General features: G+C 36.6%; 1 protein-coding gene across 2 annotated transcripts; it reads left to right on the forward strand.

The window, feature by feature from the left end:
- The first annotated feature begins 8218 nt into the window (after positions 1–8218).
- On the forward strand, positions 8219–18603 carry p23 (cytosolic prostaglandin E synthase). 2 transcript variants are annotated; one of them, XM_071674173.1, is made up of 5 exons: positions 8219–8403; positions 11679–11865; positions 14270–14458; positions 15702–15828; positions 17184–18603. In XM_071674173.1, the coding sequence occupies exons 1-4, from the start codon at positions 8324–8326 to the stop codon at positions 15807–15809; spliced, it is 564 nt and encodes a 187-aa protein (XP_071530274.1). In that variant the 5' UTR covers positions 8219–8323; the 3' UTR covers positions 15810–15828; positions 17184–18603. The 2 variants fall into 2 exon arrangements, with proteins under 2 accessions (XP_071530274.1, XP_071530275.1); XM_071674174.1 differs by having other exon boundaries at positions 8359–8457.
- The last annotated feature ends 3199 nt before the right edge of the window (positions 18604–21802 follow it).

Below are 21802 nucleotides of genomic sequence, written 5' to 3' on the forward strand. Positions count from 1 at the left end.
TTGTAGATTGCACCATCAAATTTTATCTTGATGTTTTATCTGTTGAACATGGATTTTTTTTCATGTTAGATTGGGTTTCATGAGTATCTTCATTTTCCAAAATATTTTCCTTCATAGTGAGCTTACTGTTGTACTTCTATTTATTATAAGTAACTATTTAAATTCTTCCCTTGACAAAATTGATCATCAGTTGATCAGTTTACATCTTTGTATTTTTTACTTTTTCCTGCTTGCATTTTGTGTTACTGTTGTTTTGTCAAGTACTCTATATCCAGTTCTTTCAGATTACGAAGGAGTAATAAGTTCCATTTCTTCCCATTTTTCCTACACCTCTCGAAAGTTTTTGATAGGCATCTTGAACTAGAACTCATTCACCAAATCTTATTACATTTTTTTATCAGATGTAATTACGTCAAAATCAGCATATGCTCTTCATTTTAGTGTTTTCATTAAGACATCAGCATCTGTTTTATGATTTTCTTCTGTTTATGTATCTCATCATTAATGATTTTGTTAAAATGGCACTTCTGGATTTTCTCTTGCATGTTGTCAGTTTTTGTATGCATGATTCATTAGAGATACAAAAGCATGTTTGTGTATCTGCATTTATGAATTTGTCAGTCTTGTCACTGTTATCTCATTAAGTTCTTGTATATTTCTTTTATATATATCTTATATTGATTACTCTCTCTTACCAGAAATTTTCACTTTTTTTTTTTGTACTTTATGATTTTTTCTGGAAATGCAGTTTGTTTTTCGTCAACAGGAGATTGTAAACGGGAAGTTTTATCATGCAGTTTGTTTGTTTTCAGTTACCTGGAATTGTAATTGGGAAGTTTTATTATTGAATAAGCCATTTTTAATAGTTATTTGAATGAAGTGATTGTGTCATGAATATTAGAAATCCGAGGATAACCAAAAGTGGTGAAAATTTTGGCAGTGTAGTTGCTTTCCACAAAACAGCTTATGGAGCCCAAATGTGGAAAGGAGAATCTAATCTTAGACTGAATAGATCTGGAAACTGGACATAATTTGTACTATGATACTTCGAAAGCTATAGGAAAAACATTTAGCAATTAATTTTATTGATAAACGTTGGTCAGTGTTTTGTGTACTTGGATATGCCTTTTTAGTCTTTTTTGCTGACATGGGGCGCGATGCTGTTTCCCTTGGGGCTGGGTGGCGCATAAATGAAAAGGCCATATATCATTCAGTTGTCCATACCGTCTTAGCTGACATGGGAAAGAATGGATTTACGACAGGAAAACCACTTAAATTCAGTTTCAAGAACAATGCTGTGATGCATGAAATTTTAATGCAAGAAGGAGAATAGGCAAATTTTCTGAATTTTTAAAGCATTTTTTTTTATGGAGAATTGTGCTAGAAAAAGTAACAAAGATAAAATAGGAAGATGATTGATGAGATACCAACCGTCTAAGTTCATGGATTGTAGTAGCAATAGAACCAGGTTTGATTAGGGAGATATTCTGTCAGATGTGTAATATGGAGTGGTATTTGCTTAGGAATATTTATGGTGATAGATGTAGGGAAGTAAAAAATTAACAGTAATATTTTTGCAGATGGCTTCAAACTTTGTCAAATGATTAACTAGAAGACAGAGAACATGCTAAAGGACATGATATAATTTATAAATGGACAGAAGAGGACTTTATGGAATGAAGAAAAGTTTAAACAAAATGTTATAGGATGACTTGTAGCGGCACATATTCGACTTTGCACAAGGGCTTGACGGAAAGATTGAAGGAAGTAAGCGTCAAAGATTTAGGAATCGTCATCAACAAGGTTAGAATTCAAAGACCATATTGAAGAGATTTTAATGTCATCCAAGGCAATACTCTGTATAACAAGAACATTCAGTATGAGATTTATGAAATATATGATCCATATTTAAGATGTAATGTTGAATACCATATTGAATGGTCACCACAAATTATGAGACAAATACAAATTATAAATTTATTCATGGTAACATGAAAAGTATTAAAGAACAGTGAAATGAAATGCCTCATTATTGGAAGGCATTAAATATTCTAATTTTCCTGGGCATATTGCATGTCAAAGTAGCAACATTTGGAAATTTATGAGAATGGCAAGTAAAATTAAGAGCAGTGGTTTACCAGGAATAAGTGCAAATGAAGTTTTATATTGGGAGTTTGAGGACGAGAAAGGTGACAGATGAGAACCCACCAATGATTATACTGTATGTGAGAGAGTGATTAAACAAATTAGTAATACTGGGAAGCATGTATGCATTAAGATCTGTATTATTGCTACATGAGTGAAATTTTGTAGAAGGTAGGTTCTCTGTCTCTTAATGTAACAAAATGACACCAAATGTATTTGGGAGCCAAACATGAAAGGTAGATATATTTATTTAGCTAATGAAATGTGAAATTGCCATGAGGGAGTACTGTAACCTTTTAAAGTAGACATACTTTTAAAGTGGTGTATGAGCCTAACGTTGATGTAATTAATGAAAGATACGGCAGAGAACAATGAAATCACTGAGCAAGTTGTATATGCAATGTATGTCCAGCCTTGAGGCAAATTACCTTGTGCGTTCACATTGGTAGGTACTTTCTGAGGTTCTCATGCCAATGAAAAGGTTAGGAAGTTTATGGGAGAGTGTGGCAACTCCCTTGGGGCAAGTGGAATAATGTTAGTGATAATGTTAGATTTATAATTTTAAAGCACTTGGATTTTTTAGATTAAGTGAAATAGTTATTTTAAAGAAACTACTTTCCAAGTTTGTTATTGTTATATAGGAATAAGAAAAATTAAACCCTGTTGAGAGTATAGCCAGATGAAAGACTGACAGCAGCTAAGTTGTACTGATTACGCTGACCAGCTTATGAAATTGCAGGTAATAGAATTAGTGATAAAGAAAGGTTCCCTGAATGTGAAAGATTAACAAGCACTTTCTTAAAGATCTTAGAGAAAAAATTGATGAAGCTGATGTTACAGATTTTGATGAAGTGCTGACACTGCTCTTTCACCAAATTATGAAAATTAAATGCCATCGGACCTAAATACAGGAACAAAAATAGGCCAACAGGAGAAATCCCACACACTATCCTTGGGAACCAGATTACCATCTTTCTTCCTTGGTCTTCCGATATGTCCAGCAATCCACAAAAACTTCTGACTCATGCCATGGTGAGGTTCACCCAAATGACCAGTGTATTCACATTCACCCTGCAACAAATCGTTGTAGAAATTTAATTGCAGCAAGCACTACATCCACCCAGAAGCAAGAAACATCCTAGGGTTATACTTTAATGAAATATTTACCAATCGGTGTATGAGTAACCAGACAGAGGTTACATAATACTCTAGATTCATCTGAACATACTGATTATCCAAAATCGACTACAAATCTACTATCCACTCGTCAAGGTTTAGCCACAAGCAACATCCCCAAACTAAGAGTACCTGCTTAAGCGGTCATCCCACTGATGACAAAAGGTAATCCTTGACTACTCTCCAATAGAATTTTTTTTTAAGATCTTTATGATCATAATGGGGTCCCGGCCAACTGAGGAATTGCTAGATAAAAAATGAAGAGGCCAAAGGATTGTATTGGGAACATTTTATAAGCTGGACAGCAAAGCTTGCACACAGTCTGTCCATTACTCTCCTGCACCTTCCAGTTCTATAAATACAAATAATGGACTTGTTTGATAGTGATGTATTAAACAAGATTCAATTTTTATGCTCTCGCCCCCACCCCTCTCCCATTCATTTGACATTCTTGTACAGCTATTAAAAGTTGATTTAGTCTGCAAACTGAAATCCTTTTCAGAGCTGAAAGTTAAAGGTGATATATGTTTCCTATAAAGTATAAAATCTGTATTCTTAACAGGGTGAAAAAAATGTTCATTATATCTATTATCAGCCATTATTATCTAATGATCCTTGTTGAATAGTTCGCAGCCACCAGGGTGGAAGTGAATTGCTGACAGTTGAAGAGCAATTGAGTCCAATGAAGATGTCAAATTATATAATACTTTTTTCGATTGACCTTAGAAGAGACAGAAGTATTATTGGCGATTTGTAGAACTTGCTAGAGTATACAGAGTATTGATAGTTAAATCAACAATTATTGCGCGAATGTTCTTTGGCATTAGGCTGGGGAGATGAATAGCCCCTTGGACCGTGTGATGTAGTCTAGGCCGCGGTGGCCACCAACTCACCCAAAAATACTCTCCTGTATACTTGACATTCCTGTCGCTTGCTACACGTTCCTATGAGTTACCAAACGTTTCACTAAGTTTCCACGAACTATAACTAGGGGTGAGGGTTCAGTTGTTAAGTTGCTGAACGTTCTGTACATGTTCAGAACATCGTCAAACTCACTACAACACTGTTCTTACATCATTGCAGGCCTAATTCAAGTACACAAGGGGGTTGTAGTGACTTCCCACCTTTGTTAATGAAACCTCTAATGCTTTGAAGTTTCCGGGTGTGTTAGAAAAAGTGTGATACTCGCTCGACGGTTCCTGGTTAATGTTTTTTTAATCATTTGACGAGTCGCTTGTTAGTAATGCTATTCATCATGCGATGTTCCTGCTTCCCTTAATGTGATATTAAATCACATGACACTTCTTGCTTCAGTTCGTAAATCTTTGTCATTATAGTTATAGATCGCGAAACTAAGGAAATGCAAGAAAGATGTGTAATAATAAACTTCCTTGCAGAATATTTTTCATCGTTTTTTTTCAAACATGGCCAAAGTTTTATAGTGTTTTCAGTTTGAACAGCAAAATTATTCCACTCAAGTCTAGAGCTAAATATATATCTTGTGAAAGAGCAAAACCCACATGCCCTCATCAAATATTGCAACGAAAGAAATGAATAATCGTTTTTTTTTATCGCTAACACTCGCAAGAACCTTATTCATGTTATACCTAGTTGAAAAGTATTAAGAAAAAGCACGTGTTGTTGCCTTGTCATTACACAAAACACAGACTATTCATTATTTTCAGTAATCTGAAACGTCTTGAGAAAAGTCCTAGATTATTCAAGCTAGCCTGATAATGGTTTTCAAACTTCTAGCGTCAAAAAGTCTTTTATCTTGACTTATAAAGTCAATAAGGATACGCATAAGTTTAGGTTACACATGTGCGAAGATTCTTAACAATTCCAAGATGATATATTCTAGTTAAGGAGGAACTATTACAGATAAGAAGGGCCATGGCAGTCTTCGCACGCAGACCTGGGTACGGGCGAGGCTATGAAGCCGACCTTGCTGGAAGTAATTGTTATAGGCTTATGTAAGACCACTATCTAAGAGGTGATTAGTCTCTGTCTCTACGTCCGTACCCGGATGAGGAGATAGGAACTAGAGAGAGAGAGAGAGACAGAGCAGAGCATTGCCTTCAAGGATTCGAGAATTATGTCTAAAGATGACGTTATTTGAAGGAGTTACGTCGATTCAGTAAGGGTAAAAAAAATCAAGGTTTTTGCCTTGCATCCACGAAAATGGGGATCGAGGAAATAACCCATATATATATATATATATATATATATATATATATATATATATCAGAAAATATGCTGAAAATCGGATATGGTCTAAGTGCAGACAACTAAAATCTACACAGAAGACTGAATATCTTTGATAACATTTGAAGCCACGCGGTTGCTTCCACAGGACATACTTCCATATTACTAATAAAAACACTTTATGATTACGAGCAAATGGTCGATCTGAAGGTGAACAATTTTTTGAATCTTGGAGGCTCGACCTTGACCAAATCATTCTTGGCTGGGTAACTGCGACGACCTCGAGTTGGACTCGTTCCTTTTCGTGAAGAGAATTCTGCTGTTACCAAGCAACCGTCGTTCAATTTTACTAATGATTTTCCAACATGTTAGGTGGCAAAAATAGTATTTGTAGTGTTTAGTTTAAAGCCTTCGTGAGTAGACCACGGGTATAAGGAAAATGTGGTGGATAAGAAGCTTGAAATTGCGCCTTTTTTGAAATTGTAAATTCTCCTTTTTTCAGTGAAGAAAGAAAACGCTAAACTGTCAAATATCCACTCAATACACATACCCTGAAATTAACTTTTCCCCTGCTTAAAGTACGTCCGTAGTCACAAATTACTGTGAATAATGCTCAGAAGACACTACAAATGCCAAGTGGTATCTTAGACGCATCGACGCCATTATATCACGTGACATTTACTGCTATTAACATAATGGAGTCCGGCACACTGAACCGATAGCGAGATAAACTATAGTACACGCGTTTAGAATATGATTGTCAAATAATCGCTGTACGTCACTTTCCATTTATGTAAAGTTACTCTATATTATGAAGGACAAGCAGACCATATGACCTTTTAGAGTTCAGGCGAGGATACACATAACTCCGAGCATTAATTGATTGAATTTATGAGAAAAAGAAAAACGTTTCGTCTTTAGAACATGCGACAAAGAATCTGTTTAAAGATATCTTAGAGTTTGTTGCGGGAAAAATGAATTCCAAGTTCTCTATAGGAAATTCCCCCCCCCCAAAAAAAAAAAAAAATTAAATTTAACTCTGGTATTAGTTCTGTTTGATGACACTGCAGACTCGATTCCCACCAGATAATTTCTCTCAGCCGCATAAATTCTGCAAAAAAGAACCATTAGCACTACCCGTCACATTACTGGTCATAACATTCAACAAGATGATTTCCTAGAATGCTCCTCCAAGGAGGCAAAGAAAGGCGGAATTTTGTCTCGAAATTCCAGCAAGTCGACGTAGCCTTGTTTGTGCCACTCCGAGGCGGCGGCATGGTCCCAGTTGCCATGGTGACGGCGGCGTACCTCCATGAAACAAAAGGAGGGTGAAGGCGGGAAGATGGAGGAGGGAGGAGGAGGGGTGGCTATCACTGGGTTAGGGACGGGAAGACTATCAAGTGGAGAGAGAGAGAGAGAGAGAGAGAGAGAGAGAGAGAGAGAGAGAGAGAGATGGGGGGTGGATGTAGATGATGAAAACTATCGAAAATGGTTGAAATTTTACATAGAGAAGTTATGATTATATGAGTGTATGTGCAATCTAAACCCCACCCACTTCAAGACACTCCCTTCCCTCTCCCCCTTCTTATATTCCCCCCTAGCTGACAGGGCGGGAATATTAGGTACCGTCCACGTGGTACTTGTATCATCACTCGTACCATCTGTACCACGTTCTTTCTTTGTTGTTCTCTAACAAAACATGCGTTGAAGTTATTGATCTCTAGAATTAACACTTACTTCCATTTCTTGAGGAGTAGGTCATGAAAACTGTATCTAATTTCTAAAGAATATAAGCTATCTATTGGAAATTTGGAATGTCAAATGCACAGTCACTGTTACAAACAAAATTGGACTTTCAACACTCTCGTTAAATCGTTAATTATGGACACAAGTTTTTAGGCCTACCACGTGCGCTTGATGTGCTTCTGAAATCAATTCATATTGATCATGTGTGTTTATAGTACACTTTCATGTTTGCACGTTCTACAGAACACTTTTCGAAGTCCAGACTTATGATATCATCTTCATAACATATTAAGGCTATTAATTATATTCCGAATTAAATCGCAATAAATAAATTATATGTGTGAATTATTTAATTATAAAGTTCATGGAATAACAAGTGTCACAAACTGATTAAATTTTTGCATTGTAATTCCGTCCGTCAAAAAAGAATTTCCACAATCAGAAAGATATTTTTACTCCAATACATTTATCGATGGTTTTGAAAAAAAAATGGATGAATTGTTGAATTTCAAAATGTAACGTTCTTATGCTCTGGACGATTCCAACACTATACCTTTACAATCGATCTGAAAAAAACAACATGTTAATAAAGCACTTTTGATCCTGTCTATCCTACTTGTCATGAGACTCAGTGAACCAACTTCGAAAGAGATAGATATTCTGAAAATGTCTATCGATTCTGATGATATTGTGGCTGAATATTCTGGAAGCTTCCTAGAGTCGTGCCAGCAACACTTCGTCCGATTCCCTGTAAGACTCTGCCTTCGAATACGCTTATCATGCCACGAGTAATCGCAGATTCTAACGTAATAATCCTCTCTATTCCTATCTTTTCCTCTAGAGCATGAGAGAGATTAAGTACCTCATATCAATAGGGGTTCATGAGGGAAATATGGGTTTGATGCGCGTTAAGTGAAAGGAGGACATATAAATATAGAGGAGGTCTGGTGGGTCGGGTCTTTCAGGGTGGGAGGGAGGACGGCAGACGAGGCGAGCATCGCGAGGTTGAGTGTCGTGCGTTAGGCTCAAGGGATACGAACCTCCTCAGCCCATGGTGGCCGATCCTCTAACCTCCCGGAGTACCAATATACCTCTCCCACACCGAACGCCAAACACCATGTCAACCCAACAGTGAGTAACATTTCATGGTGTGAGTAGGACAGTGAGAGACAGTGGCGTAATGAGGTGAGAGGCGAGAGAACGTGAGGGTAACAGCATTAATGGTGGCAGGGTGGTGCAAGGCTTTTGGGCTAGTGATATAGCTCGTCAGGAACACACCGGCAGCGTGGGCTCCATGCCTCCTACCTCTTGTGTGTGAAACAATTGATGATGTCTTTGTCATTTCTCTGAGGGGTTTATAGATTAGGGAATTGGGGGTGAATTGGGAAACGGCAACTCATGGGTGAGGTACGCTATGAGCACATGGTTACCTGTACTGGACGGGAGGCGGACCCAAGCTAATTTTTTTTTTTCCTTGGTCCGTCCTCTTCATGTTTTAGACAAGCATTTGTCAGATATCACGTTTGTATTATAGCAGACGCATGACTTAAGATTTATTATGTATTGGAAGAGGATACCTTCATTTGTTTACGTGCTTCTAAAATGTTTATAATTCTCGCTCCCATTGTATCGTATTTACATCATCATTTGAAACTTTTACTGCATCTTTGTCTCACTAAGTTATAAATGTTGTCTTAGTTTTATAAGAAAATATATGTGCGAGGAATGTGACTTTATCCAAGGTGATGGATAGTTAAATCGGGTAAGCAAATATATGATTGGGAATTTTTGTCGGCAACATATTACCTTAAAGTAGTAAGAAAGGACTGTTTTAGGTTAGGTCTATAATTATTTTAAGGTTTGTAATATGGTCTTCATACGACTTACAAAATGATTGGTTGCGCAGGTTCCTTTATTAGTGGGCTTTTGTTCATGCTATATGAAAAAAAAATGTACTGAAGAAAATCTTAGTTCATTTGCATTTTATATTATTTTTCTAGGTTTGAATTGATAATTGTTTGGTATGATGAAGTAACCGTAACGGTGGCTCTTTTTAAAAGATGGGCTTTTCCTCCACTTTGTAAATGCTTTCTCTTGTCATATCGTTTTCCCTTTTATTAATGTCTCAATACTTTATGTGAATCTGGCCTTGTTGTGCACTGTTGTCCATGACTGTAGTTTCCAATATATATATATATATATATATATATATATATATATATATATATATATATATATATGTATATATATATATATATATATATATATATATATATATATATATATATATATATTGGAAAAAATATATTTAAATATTTCTCCTAGACTAGGTTTATTTTGGTTTGTACCTCATATGACAGTCTAAGATAGCTTAGAAAAGCTTTTGGTGGGATATTTTTTTTCAGTTAAGGGATACCTGAGGTCTAACATTGGGATTGTCATTCTTCTGTTATGAAATTTTTTTTAATTTTAGCATTTTTGTCCTTATACATAACCTGATAGTAAGGATTGTGTGGAAAAGGAAAAATATGGGGTTAGATGTTACTGATAATCAAATATTTGATAAAGGTGTGGTTTTATATTGGCTAATTTCCTTAAATTCAGAGGATGTGTGTCTGTTATGATAGTCAGTGGACAGCAATATTCATCTTAAGGTTCAAGATTTAAACAAAAGTAGTGACGTCATGACTATATTTTTTTTCCAGAGATGCATAGTTAGACATGTTTATGAATATTTTTTTGTACATAGAACCTGACTACTTATGTTTATTTGTGTAAAATCTTAGTCTGAAAAGTTTATGATCACATCTTGTGACATTTATGTATGTGAAGGATGTGATTACAGTAGGTTTGAATGTATGATTGATAGTAAGGTAAGTCATACAGTTTCCTTAAGGCATCTGGTGTATGTTACATTGTGCAGGCCAAAGAAGGGACACATAGTGGCATCCTGAAAGTAATTTGCTTGGGCAATCTTTGCACATTACAAGCCCACCTGGCACTTTGTTGAGGTTCTTGAGAACGCTGATCGCCTTGTAAGTTTGATTAGAAACCATCAGTAAAGGGGTATATGATTGGAACAAAGTGCCAGGTGTATTTTGTCAGCTATCTGCAGAACCCATAATTTGTAATGTGCAAGCAGGCTGCCCAAGCCAATTTTTTTTTCAATGTTCCTTCTGTACATTTAGTTTATGCATTTTAACATGTGGTACCAACAGTTTTCTTGAACTCATTGCAATTATGAAATGCAAAACCCTGCCCACACTGTGGAAACCACTGTGAGGGACTAATAGGAGCCACAGGTTATAGATTTTTTATCCTGTACTATGAAAATTTTAATGCTTTTATATTTTGGCAGATTTTTTCTAGGTTTGATTTGATTTGTCTCGTTGAGAGTAGAGAAGTTTTAAGAGATTGCGTCAAAGTTAGGAGGCTCAAGATCCACACGGGAAGTGGATATTTTTGTGCTACAGTAAACTCGAACATCACCTTTTAAATGAGATATGTTAGTTAAGATAGTATTTACTCTGATATATCAGTCTAGTGAAGAAGCAGGCTTGGACAATTGGGTTTCAGAGATGTGATCAGGGGAAGTTGAGAAAATTTTTTAACAGAATGAAGGTTAGATTGAAGATTACAGTATGTACTCTGCTATTCATTTCTCATTGAAACACCAAATGTCATTTGCTGTTATGTGTAGGCAGTAAATGTTTGTCTGTATATCATGATCTTTTGAATTCACACGAGTTGGAGAAAGTTTACGCAAGCCTGCAACTTTTCTGGGATTTCCATAGACTGGCTAAGGGCAGGGAAGTCCAATTTCCTGGAATAAGACAAGCTAATATAAAAGTGTTTCTTGCTTTGTTGCTCCACAGCTACTAAGAAAATATTCTTATGCTTTATTCATGAATTAGAAATATGTTTATGACAGTAGCTTTGTTGTCATAATTAGATTTTGTTAATAATGTAGTACACAAGACAGATATTTACAAAGGATATCAAATTCAAACTTCTTTGGTTATATGGGCACCTTTTTCACAGACTGAGCTGTTTTGTTGTTCATATGTTTCAGTGAAGAGTGAAAGTCAAGGTAAATACTAAAGTCTATATACTTGGATAATGAGAATAAGAAATTGATTTTTCCCAAGTAATTCTGATTATTTCTCTTTGGTATATTAGTCTTAATGTTTTGATATTGATATTGATTTTAGTTTTGTAATGAAATATAGTGTTTACATATAGAAAGGCAGCAAAACAGAAGTGCAAGGGTAATAGTTATAATTGTGCTTATGTATTTATATATTGTATAACTAAAGCTCTTTTTTGTCTTAAGTAACTGTAATAAAGGATCAAATTACATACTCTAAAGTTGCTTATTTATACCCTTATCTATTTATTTCCTGCAGGACTCTTCCCCCTCCAGTTGCATGGGCACAGAGGAAAAATTTGGTGTTCCTCACAATTTGTGTGGAGGATTGTCGTAACCCTACGATTAACATAGAAGAAAGTAAAATATATTTCAAGGGCACTGGTGGTACAGAAAAGAAAGACTATGAGTATACATATGACCTTTACCAGGATATTGACACACAGGTAAGATTGTTTTCTATAAAGTTTTATTTTGACTTGAGGTTATTGTTTAGGATTATATATATCAATGTTGGATTTAATGTTACACATGAACTGTCTAATTGAATGAACAAAAATTGTCTTGTTACATCTCTTTCATAGGTAAACCTTTTTAAATGGAAGTTATTTTTATGATGGTATTTCAAGGTTGGATTTGTTATATCCAGGAATTGTTAGATGGAATGGATAAAAAGTGTCAGGGTATGTCTCTTAACTAGCATATGCAGTGGTGTACTGGGGTGCACCTGGATTTATTTTGAAAATACCCTTTGGGTTTCTAATATCTTATGTTGTTGCTTTGGTAAATAACTACATCATCAGACAGCCAACCACTTGATTAAAGGAATTGCATTATTGCTAAAACATGTTTACAATTTTTTTCCCATTTGAATGGAAGAAATGTATACAAATGAACAAACATATCATGCCTTGATGCATTGCTGATGTTAATGCGTAGATATCCTTATCACTAGTGGATGCACTGAACAAGTGATGGAGGAAAAGGGAGTTTAAGTGGGGAAGGGAGACAATTGATATACATTTACAGTGCTTATCACTGTTTATTAAACTCATATAAAACTAGAGTATATGTACAAACAGGTGAGCAACCATAACTTATAAGGACGTGTTATGGCACTGAAGATAATTTGTAAGTGCACTGACCAGAAGCATGCTCCAACTGGACTGTACAATGTATCGGTTGATTCACAGTGACAGACAAGCCTAGTCTCCTATTCTATCCAGTTACCCCTCTTATTAAGTATTAACTAAGCTGCCTGATGAGTGTGGTATTTTGCTGTTTCATGTATGTTCCATACATAGTCAGATACTGAACATTTGCCACAGGAACATATTGGGTTTCACTTGCCTGTATAATTGTTACTTAACAACAGGTTTTCCAGGAACATAATCCCTTTTCTAAGCTGGGTCTAGGTGTAGAGGGAGAGCTAAATCCTATTCGTTCTATTTTTAAGACTACTTATTTTGCAAGTATATATTTGCTGTGTAGGTATGTATATTTGCGTGTGTGGACGTGTGTATGTACATGTGTATGGGGGGGGGGGGGTTGGGCCATTTCTTTCGTCTGTTTCCTTGCGCTACCTCGCAAACGCGGGAGACAGCGACAAAGTATAAAAAAAAAAAAAAAAAAAAATTGCATCTAAGTGTTTGTACTTGATCTTCTAATCTTCCATGAGCTTGAACTCCTTCAGTAACTGTTCTTGTTGGATCCGTATTTGATTTATTTGTATGTACAAGACTTTGTTGTTCAGCATTGTTGACTGTGGCTACTGCAGAATTACAATTTGCCCCTAGTAAGGCACTTTTCAACTGATTTGATAAAGAAATGGTAATTTTTTGTTTTAGCATACAAAAGAGCTTTTATTTTCTAAAAAAAAAAGAATCTCGCTTATCACCCCACATGCATTTGATTTTATTTAATGAATATTAATGTTGCAGCACTACCAGTGGTATGATATACATGTCCCTATGCATTCACAGTATAGTTTCTGATAAATGTTTAATTATTTATATTTATCATTTACATATTTATATGAATATCTATCTGTATCTCTTATTGCATGTTCCCAACTGGAACTTCCTCAAGGGAGTGGCCATGGCAATAGTCTTTATAACTAAACTCCAGTGCCACTTCTTATCCTTCAGTGCCTCAACCTTAATAGATCTCTGGCAAAGAGCGACTCTTAGCACAGTGTTTGTGGGGGTTTCTACCTTATGTTCCTACTGACAGCTTCTGCCTAATGCTTGTCCCCAATGCTCTTGCCCACTACTACTATCTAATGCTCGTGCTGAAGTGTTCATACCTATTACTTCTGTCTATTGTTCCTAACATTTTGCCAAAAGGCTAGGCTGGCACATGTGCTAGTTAAATGTTGTCAAGTGTTTTGTATGACAAGGAGAGATTATATATTTCTGAACAATGCCAGGAATCCACATGTGGGTGAGCCAGAAAGAAATGACAGCTACATGGGTCACAGGTGTGCAACTTGACAATTCATTGTACATTTGCTTTGCTCCTTGGGCATTGCAAAGATTTGCATACTTCACTTAGATAAATCTAAGAGCTTGTTACTTAATCCTCAGTTTATGAGTTACAATCTGCCCAGATACATATGTTGCCATTTTCTGTGAAATCCATTGATAACATTGAGTTGGTTGGTTTGCACTTGAATACGCATTACTTATGTTATCTCTATTAGGATGTACCTCCCTTTTTATTGTACTTTAAGACTTTACTATTATTATTCTGATCTTCTCTACTCCATTCTTTCAATTTTGTGGCATTTAGACATATAGTCGCGTATTATGCCAATTCCATCTCCTCACCCTAAAACTCTTAACCCTACAGAAAAGCCGTAGCTTTGTCAGAGACCGTAATATAGAACTAATCTTAGTAAAGAAGGAAGATGGACCTTTCTGGCCACAACTTCTCAAACAGAAATTGAAACAGCACTGGCTTAAGGTAGACTTCAGCAGGTGGAAGGATGAAGATGATAGTGATGATGAAGCTGAAGGTCAGAACCATGACCTTGAGGAGGTGGGTAACTCGTCTAGGATATATTACTAAGCATGGTTGTTTAATTTGTTTATGGATGGGGTTGTTAGGGAGGTGAATGCAAGAGTTTTGGAAAGAGGGGCAAGGATGAAGTCTGTTGGGGATGAGAGAGCTTGGGAAGTGAGTCAGTTGTTGTTCGCTGATGATACAGCGCTGGTGGCTGATTCATGTGAGAAACTGCAGAAGCTGGTGACTGAGTTTGGTAAAGTGTGTGAAAGAAGAAAGTTAAGAGTAAATGTGAATAAGAGCAAGGTTATTAGGTACAGTAGGGTTGAGGGTCAAGTCAATTGGGAGGTGAGTTTGAATGGAGAAAAACTGGAGGAAGTGAAGTGTTTTAGATATCTGGGAGTGGATCTGGCAGCGGATGGAAACATGGAAGCGGAAGTGGATCATAGGGTGGGGGAGGGGGCGAAAATTCTGGGAGCCTTGAAGAATGTGTGGAAGTCGAGAACATTATCTCGGAAAGCAAAAATGGGTATGTTTGAAGGAATAGTGGTTCCAACAATGTTGTATGGTTGCGAGGCGTGGACTATGGATAGAGTTGTGCGCAGGAGGATGGATGTGCTGGAAATGAGATGTTTGAGGACAATGTGTGGTGTGAGGTGGTTTGATCGAGTAAGTAACGTAAGGGTAAGAGAGATGTGTGGAAATAAAAAGAGCGTGGTTGAGAGAGCAGAAGAGGGTGTTTTGAAATGGTTTGGTCACATGGAGAGAATGAGTGAGGAAAGATTGACCAAGAGGATATATGTGTCGGAGGTGGAGGGAACGAGGAGAAGAGGGAGACCAAATTGGAGGTGGAAAGATGGAGTGAAAAAGATTTTGTGTGATCGGGGCCTGAACATGCAGGAGGGTGAAAGGAGGGCAAGGAATAGAGTGAATTGGAGCGATGTGGTATACCGGGGTTGACGTGCTGTCAGTGGATTGAATCAAGGCATGTGAAGCGTCTGGGGTAAACCATGGAAAGCTGTATAGGTATGTATATTTGCGTGTGTGGACGTATGTATATACATGTGTATGGGGGTGGGTTGGGCCATTTCTTTCGTCTGTTTCCTTGCGCTACCTCGCAAACGCGGGAGACAGCGTCAAAAAAAAAAAAATTAGATTTGTAGTAAGAAATGGTGTTTAGTTTTCATTGTCTCATATATTTCATCGAAAATGTTAGATTGTGATCATTCTTTTTGAAGATCTTGGGTTTAAAAACCTAATTCAAAATACTGAACTTCAGATGATGCGTCAAATGGGTAATTTGGGAGGAGAAGACAGCCGGCCATCTTTGGACGACCTTGAAGATGAGGATGACTCAGATGATGAAGATCTCCCAGATTTGGAGTAATGTCATCTCCAGCCTGCAGGTCTGAAGAAGAGCACTTGTATTTGGATTTTTATTTGTTTCAATGATTTTGTTGGATTATTGCAGATTTTTTTTCTTTCAGTGTGGAACTGATGTAGAATTAATGTTTTATCTGTAGGGATTATTATCGGTTTATGTTTATTATGTAAAAGAAAGGAATGTAATAGTACCAGTAAGAAGCACAGAAATCAGATGAAGCGAGAAGTGAATGGGTATAGGAAGTTAGCTTGAAAAAGTGTGTTCGTGTAACAGATGACCAAACTGGGAGTGTTATTCCACCAAAATTGAAAGAAATAAAACTGTTTACCAGAATGGTCATAAGGGCATAGAGTACTTAGGTAATGTGATAGGTAAAAAGCTATTTCCATTGATAAGCTCTAGGAACCTTCCTACTCATACTCTTCACCAGATGTTTTCATGTACTTATATTGTGAAAAGTTTAACATTTCTAAAGATAATTGTTTTTCAGCCTATGTATGAAATAGTGTAGAGTTTGAAATTAAGTATAAAAACAAATCTTGCATCTAATCAACCACACACTGGATTTAACCATGAAAAGTGTAACGATTTTAAGTGTAAACTTATTTACTCCTAACATTCTTCCACGTCAAAGAGTACGGTTTATGGTCCAACCTCTTTGGATGTCTACTGCTCTCCCTCTTACATTCTACTGGACTACACTATATACCTTTTGAACAGCCTATTTGTCATGCATTCATCATGATTATACCATCCTAAAAGACTTAGAATCCATGCACTCTTCTAATAACTTTACATCAAGTGTCTATTGTTCTTATTCATTTTTACTGTTTTTACATTTTAACCTATCATGACCCATAAACTCTAGGATTTTTCATACTTAATTGTTTGGGTGAATACTCCATGGCAGCAGCTTGCACATGCTGTGCTCAAATTCATATTCACTGGATCTTTCAGTGCATGACTCTGCTTACAACAATGTAAACTGAGGATGTCAATGGGAATGGGCTGTCATAAGATAATCAAAGGAAGAAAATTTGGTTTTTAGAATATTAAAGAAACTACAGTTAAGGAAAATTTGATGTACTGAAGCCAAGTGATCTCTTGTAGAAAGCCTTTTTTAAATTGTTTGGAGGTATAATTGTATTTAGTTTTCCATTTGTAGTTTCTAGAGTATCCTCTGATGCATAAACCAATGATAGTTTTATACATTGTGTATGATATGGAATGAGATATTGATTGATATGGATGAAGCCATGGGTAGTGATTTCGATAATTTTTTGCCTTATTTATTCTACATGTAGATTTACATAGGGAGGGATGTAATTGGATGTATTATTGACAAAGTTTATTTAAATTTTTTGTTTTTATTGGCAGAGGCCTTCGCGGACCACTTCTGTTCATGGGGGCAAGAAAGCAACATGTCACGGTCAGCAGTGCTGTAGCTTCCTAAGTCAGAGTGTGCAGATTCCATTGTCAACCTGCCAAGGGACAACTTTGATAAGTGGGATTCATCTGAGGTGGAACAAAACAAAGATGATTATCCTGTGGGGCTTCATGCGCGTGAAGGATGTGTGACTACCTGCCCTCATCTGAAGGAGTGCAGTGCAGATGGACTAGTAGCTTTATACCTTTCCAATACAAGGAAAAAACATACCAGACCCCCTTTTCAGTTTGCATAAGTAATGGATAAGAACCAAGCTTGCACCAAACAACCTTGACAGCTTTTATAGAAAAAATACCAAAGTTTGTTCTACTGGCAAGGGTTCCTGTTTAGAATCCTTAATCCAAGTGTATGTTGGTGGTATTAAATTTAGAAGTAACCTTATTTCCATTTATACGATGGGTGGGGTAAGTAGATGGTCCTTGTTATTTATAGTGAAGGAAGTTTTTAATGTGGCATTACTTTGTCAGAGAAGTGAATATCTTTTCTTTTACCCCAGATAGGTTGCCCTATTTATGTTAAACCAAAGCATGGAGGTTTGAAGTGTTTTATGAACGTTATAGCAAACTGATTTTTTGGTTTAACAGGGTGATTACATGATTTACAAAATATGGTTTGGAAAGAATACCTGAATGTAATATAATAATGATGTTGAGTTAATTTCGTACGTTTTGTAAAATGGATGTGGTTAGATGTGAGAAGGTGATCTTGACCTGTGTAAGTGAATCAAACAAGGACTATGTTTCTAATTATGACCCTTAATACTTAATGCTTGAACGTTTTTTGAGGAACTAGTACCTGAAATTGGCACTCATGAAGAATTATTAATAAGATCCTTTGTTTATATTAAAGATGAAAATGGTTTGTTCATATATATTTTTCTTCATTGGCTCTGTTCTTAATGCTACCTCGCTAAGGCGGGAGAAGCAGGAAAGTATAAGGTGTATGTGTACATTTCTAGTATGAGAATTTTTTATGTATATTTCATGTATGTATGTATCTAAAAGAAAGTTATGAAACCAGTCTGCAACATCATGGAAATTGTATTCCCAAGATCACCTTTTAACACAACACCACATGTCTCGGTTTAACTTCCAATACACAAATCACAAGTCAAGTTGTTTCAATTATCATCCAGTTAATGTATAGTATATTGAAAGGAGTATGATGGCCAAAAGATAGAGATTTGTGGTGAGATTCAAATGTAGAGTTGGCTGTTTTGAAATTGAACTTATTTTATGTAATGCAGTATGTAGTATACTTGCTTTGCCTTGCCAAAGTATTGTTCTGGTCCAAGTTGTTACCCCTAAACATCAGCATTTTTCATTTGATATAATGAAAGTTTTGATTAATTGTGAAAACTTTTATTTTAATCCTTCACTTGAACTATGATTTTTTTGTATGTTCACTGGAAATCAGTTTATGTTATACAAAGAAAGGTAATTGAGCTATATTTATTTATTCTCTGGTTGTTTTAATGTTACAAGGTCTGTCTTTAATATGCTGTCTGGGCTCTGGATTATAAGTACACCATTCATTTATTTCATGCTGTTTATGTTCTTGTTTTTTCTTCTGTTTGTCTCATCATAAAGATAACTTCATTTTGTGCACATCCTGACTGGTCAGATGTTTTGTCATGGTAATTCATTGAATGACTGACATTCTGATTGGGGAGAAGCAGTGTTTTTATAATAGATAAAGGGTTTTTGGACCATGGGTTTATTATGAAAAATTTGTGTGAAGTACAGTGAGGTGCAATTTTTCCATTTTTATACTTTTATGCCATTTCCCAATGGCTGTCATGTTCAATATACCAAAACCACATTCTCTTATCCACAAAAAGACCTACAGACTTGTAAGAGGATTCTCCTGACTGTTTCTGATTCCTTGATTCAGTTTGCTAATAGCATATCACCCCCTCGTAACACATTGCTCCAGTTCATCCTATACCTTGGACAGCTTTCATCCTCCTGCATTTTCAGGCCAAGCACAAAATCTTAACCCCCATCCTTCCATAATCATTTCAATCTCCCCCTTCTCTCTTGCCCTTCCACTTTTAACATATATCTTTTGTCAACCTTTCCTCATTTATTTTTTCCCTTTGTCCGAACCATTTCAGCACATCCTCTTCAGCTCTACCACTTTCCTGTTACTTAGGCTTGCTTAACTTGTATGACCAACCCTCTGCACACCACATATTTTCCTCAAACATGTCATTCCAAACATTCACTCTAGTTTCATATGTCATATGTCATACATTAATGAGACTACTATAACTACCCTTTTTATTTTACCTTCTCTGCATATTTGTTAATGTTTCCAGAACTTTTGTAGCCTCATCCGCTGTATGACTTCCCTTATCATCTGTGGTTGTGTGTGCTGCCATGTCCACTGCTAAACCTTCACCACCACATCAACCCTGTGATGCATCTTAATTTCCATTTGCTTTACTTCATACTTCATAATTAACATGTCTCGTTTTGCTGTTTAATCCAGTAACCTTGATTTTGTTCACATTTTTTCTTGCATTTGCTATCCTTTCACACTCACTCCCAAACTCAGAGACCAGGTTTTGCAGTTACTCGTTTCAATCTACCATCTGCAAACTGACTTGCCTCCCTGGCCCTTCCACCTCCAAGAAGACTGTATACCAGCCTGTCGTCAAGACCTATTCAACTGGAACTACTTCCCTCATCTCTTTCTACTTAATGCATGTCTTACTCTTGATAAAACTCACTGCTGTAGTCAAACCAAATAGACTTTTTAGTTTATACATTTTATTCGATATGTTCTATCCATAGTAGCATACATTTCTTTTTTGTTTTGTGCCTCTTCACCACATTCCCATGTACTACTACTGATTTGACAGGGAAAAGGGAGACAAACCAGTTACCTTTTACAGATGACTTCATTGGTGACAGACTCGGAGAGAAAATAAGAAAGAGTTAAACCTTGGGAGTGTGGAGAGAAAATTGAAAAGTGAAAGATGAAATGGTGCACAAGGGAGATAAAGCAGAATGGTTTTACGATAGTTAATTTGGGAGACTTGAAAGAAGCTGTGCCATGAGTGTTTGAGACTGAGGGGACTGGTTGGAAGAGGGTCTTTGATTCTGAATACAGTAAGGAGTGTATGAAAGGAAAGTGTCAATGTCTGCCGTGGCAAAACTGGGTATATTTGAAGGTACAGCTTCAACTTTATTGTATGGATGTTAACCTTGGGTTTTGTTTAGAAAAGATGAAGAGGGTGGATGCATTGGAAATGCCTAAATACTTTGTGCGAGATTGATTGATAATGTTCCGAATGACTAAAAGAGGCAAGGTAAGAAAGTGATGAGAGAGTAACCAGTTGCTGCTAAAATGATTGGGACTTAGGGAGTGAATGAATGAAAGGAGTCTAGCACCTTGCCAAGTGGAAGAATGGCGAGGAGGATTTCAGTTATCAGGGTTAGAATATTTGGGTAAGGTGAAATGTGCACATAGGATGGAATAAACTGAATCAATGTGATATTTGGGGCAGCCTGCAGCCAATGGGCTGAATTCAGGTGTATGAAGCCTTCAAGGTAAACCATGGCTTAGGCTCTGATTTTTTTACTGTAAACATGATGGCATTAGTGGAGGTTGTTTATGTCTTCTGGGCTGTAGCATGGAAATTTAAAGGTAATCAACTGCAAAAGAAAAACTACAAGACTAAATGTTTGTTTGGTACATCCATTATAGTTAAGTGAGCGTGAAATGCATGTTTGGGATAAAATGATGTATATGGGCTGTTAGTATACATGGTGTCAAAGAGTCAGGCATATGAGGTTGAAGAACCACAAAATCTGTAGGGCTTGGCAATTGTTGCTGGAATGGTTTTGATGCATTATGAATAACTAGAGAATGAATGCAAGCAAAAAAAGCCAATTTTCATCTCTTGGCGCTACATTACTAGAGAAAAGAAGCTGCGAAGTATGACAAAAATTGCATTATCAGTTTGTGACTACCAAAAATTGAACCGATGGCCATTGAGAAGGGATGCATGTGTTCATCGTATCCGGGCCTGGGGGATCTCAGATGAGTTGCTAATGTTGAAGACTAGCATTCCACCCCTCTCTCGTCTTCCATACCCTTTTTGGCCTTATAGCTTGTGGCATAAAATCGTAGTAGATAAAAAACAGGATGAGTGATGGAGAAGAGAAAGCGACCCGAAAGAAACTGTACTTCCTGATAAAATTCCTCTGAGACCCTAAATTATTTGAACCATTAGTCCAGTTAGCGTGTATTTCAATTATCTCAAGGCATTTCCGACCTAAGATCTATAGTGCTTACTGTCGTACACATATAGTCTGCAGCTTGCATACAAAGGAAACTTTCCTCAATAAGACAATACATTGATACATGTAGTGGTTATTTTGCTGTCTCGTCGGCCGTCTTCATCCTCTCCCTGCTTGTCATACATAATGTACGGAAACCATTTCCTGTCAACCATCTTTAAAACCAGCCGACTACTCTGGGTTTAAAAAGACCGCCTTAAAGTTCCTACAATCGTTTTCTTTCATGCACGCCCTACTAT

This window comes from Panulirus ornatus, chromosome 19, assembly GCF_036320965.1.
Source record: "Panulirus ornatus isolate Po-2019 chromosome 19, ASM3632096v1, whole genome shotgun sequence".
Lineage (NCBI taxonomy): Eukaryota > Metazoa > Arthropoda > Malacostraca > Decapoda > Palinuridae > Panulirus > Panulirus ornatus.

What these genes read in the sequence shown, in the direction of transcription:
- p23 (XM_071674173.1), top strand. Translation starts at nt 8,324, where the DNA reads ATGGTGGCCGATCCTCTAACCTCCCGGAGTACCAATATACCTCTCCCA. An exon ending in AACACCATGTCAACCCAACA is followed by an intron (nt 8,404 to 11,678) that starts GTGAGTAACATT and finishes TATTTCCTGCAG; the next exon opens with GACTCTTCCCCCTCCAGTTG. An exon ending in AGAACCATGACCTTGAGGAG is followed by an intron (nt 14,459 to 15,701) that starts GTGGGTAACTCG and finishes ACTGAACTTCAG; the next exon opens with ATGATGCGTCAAATGGGTAA.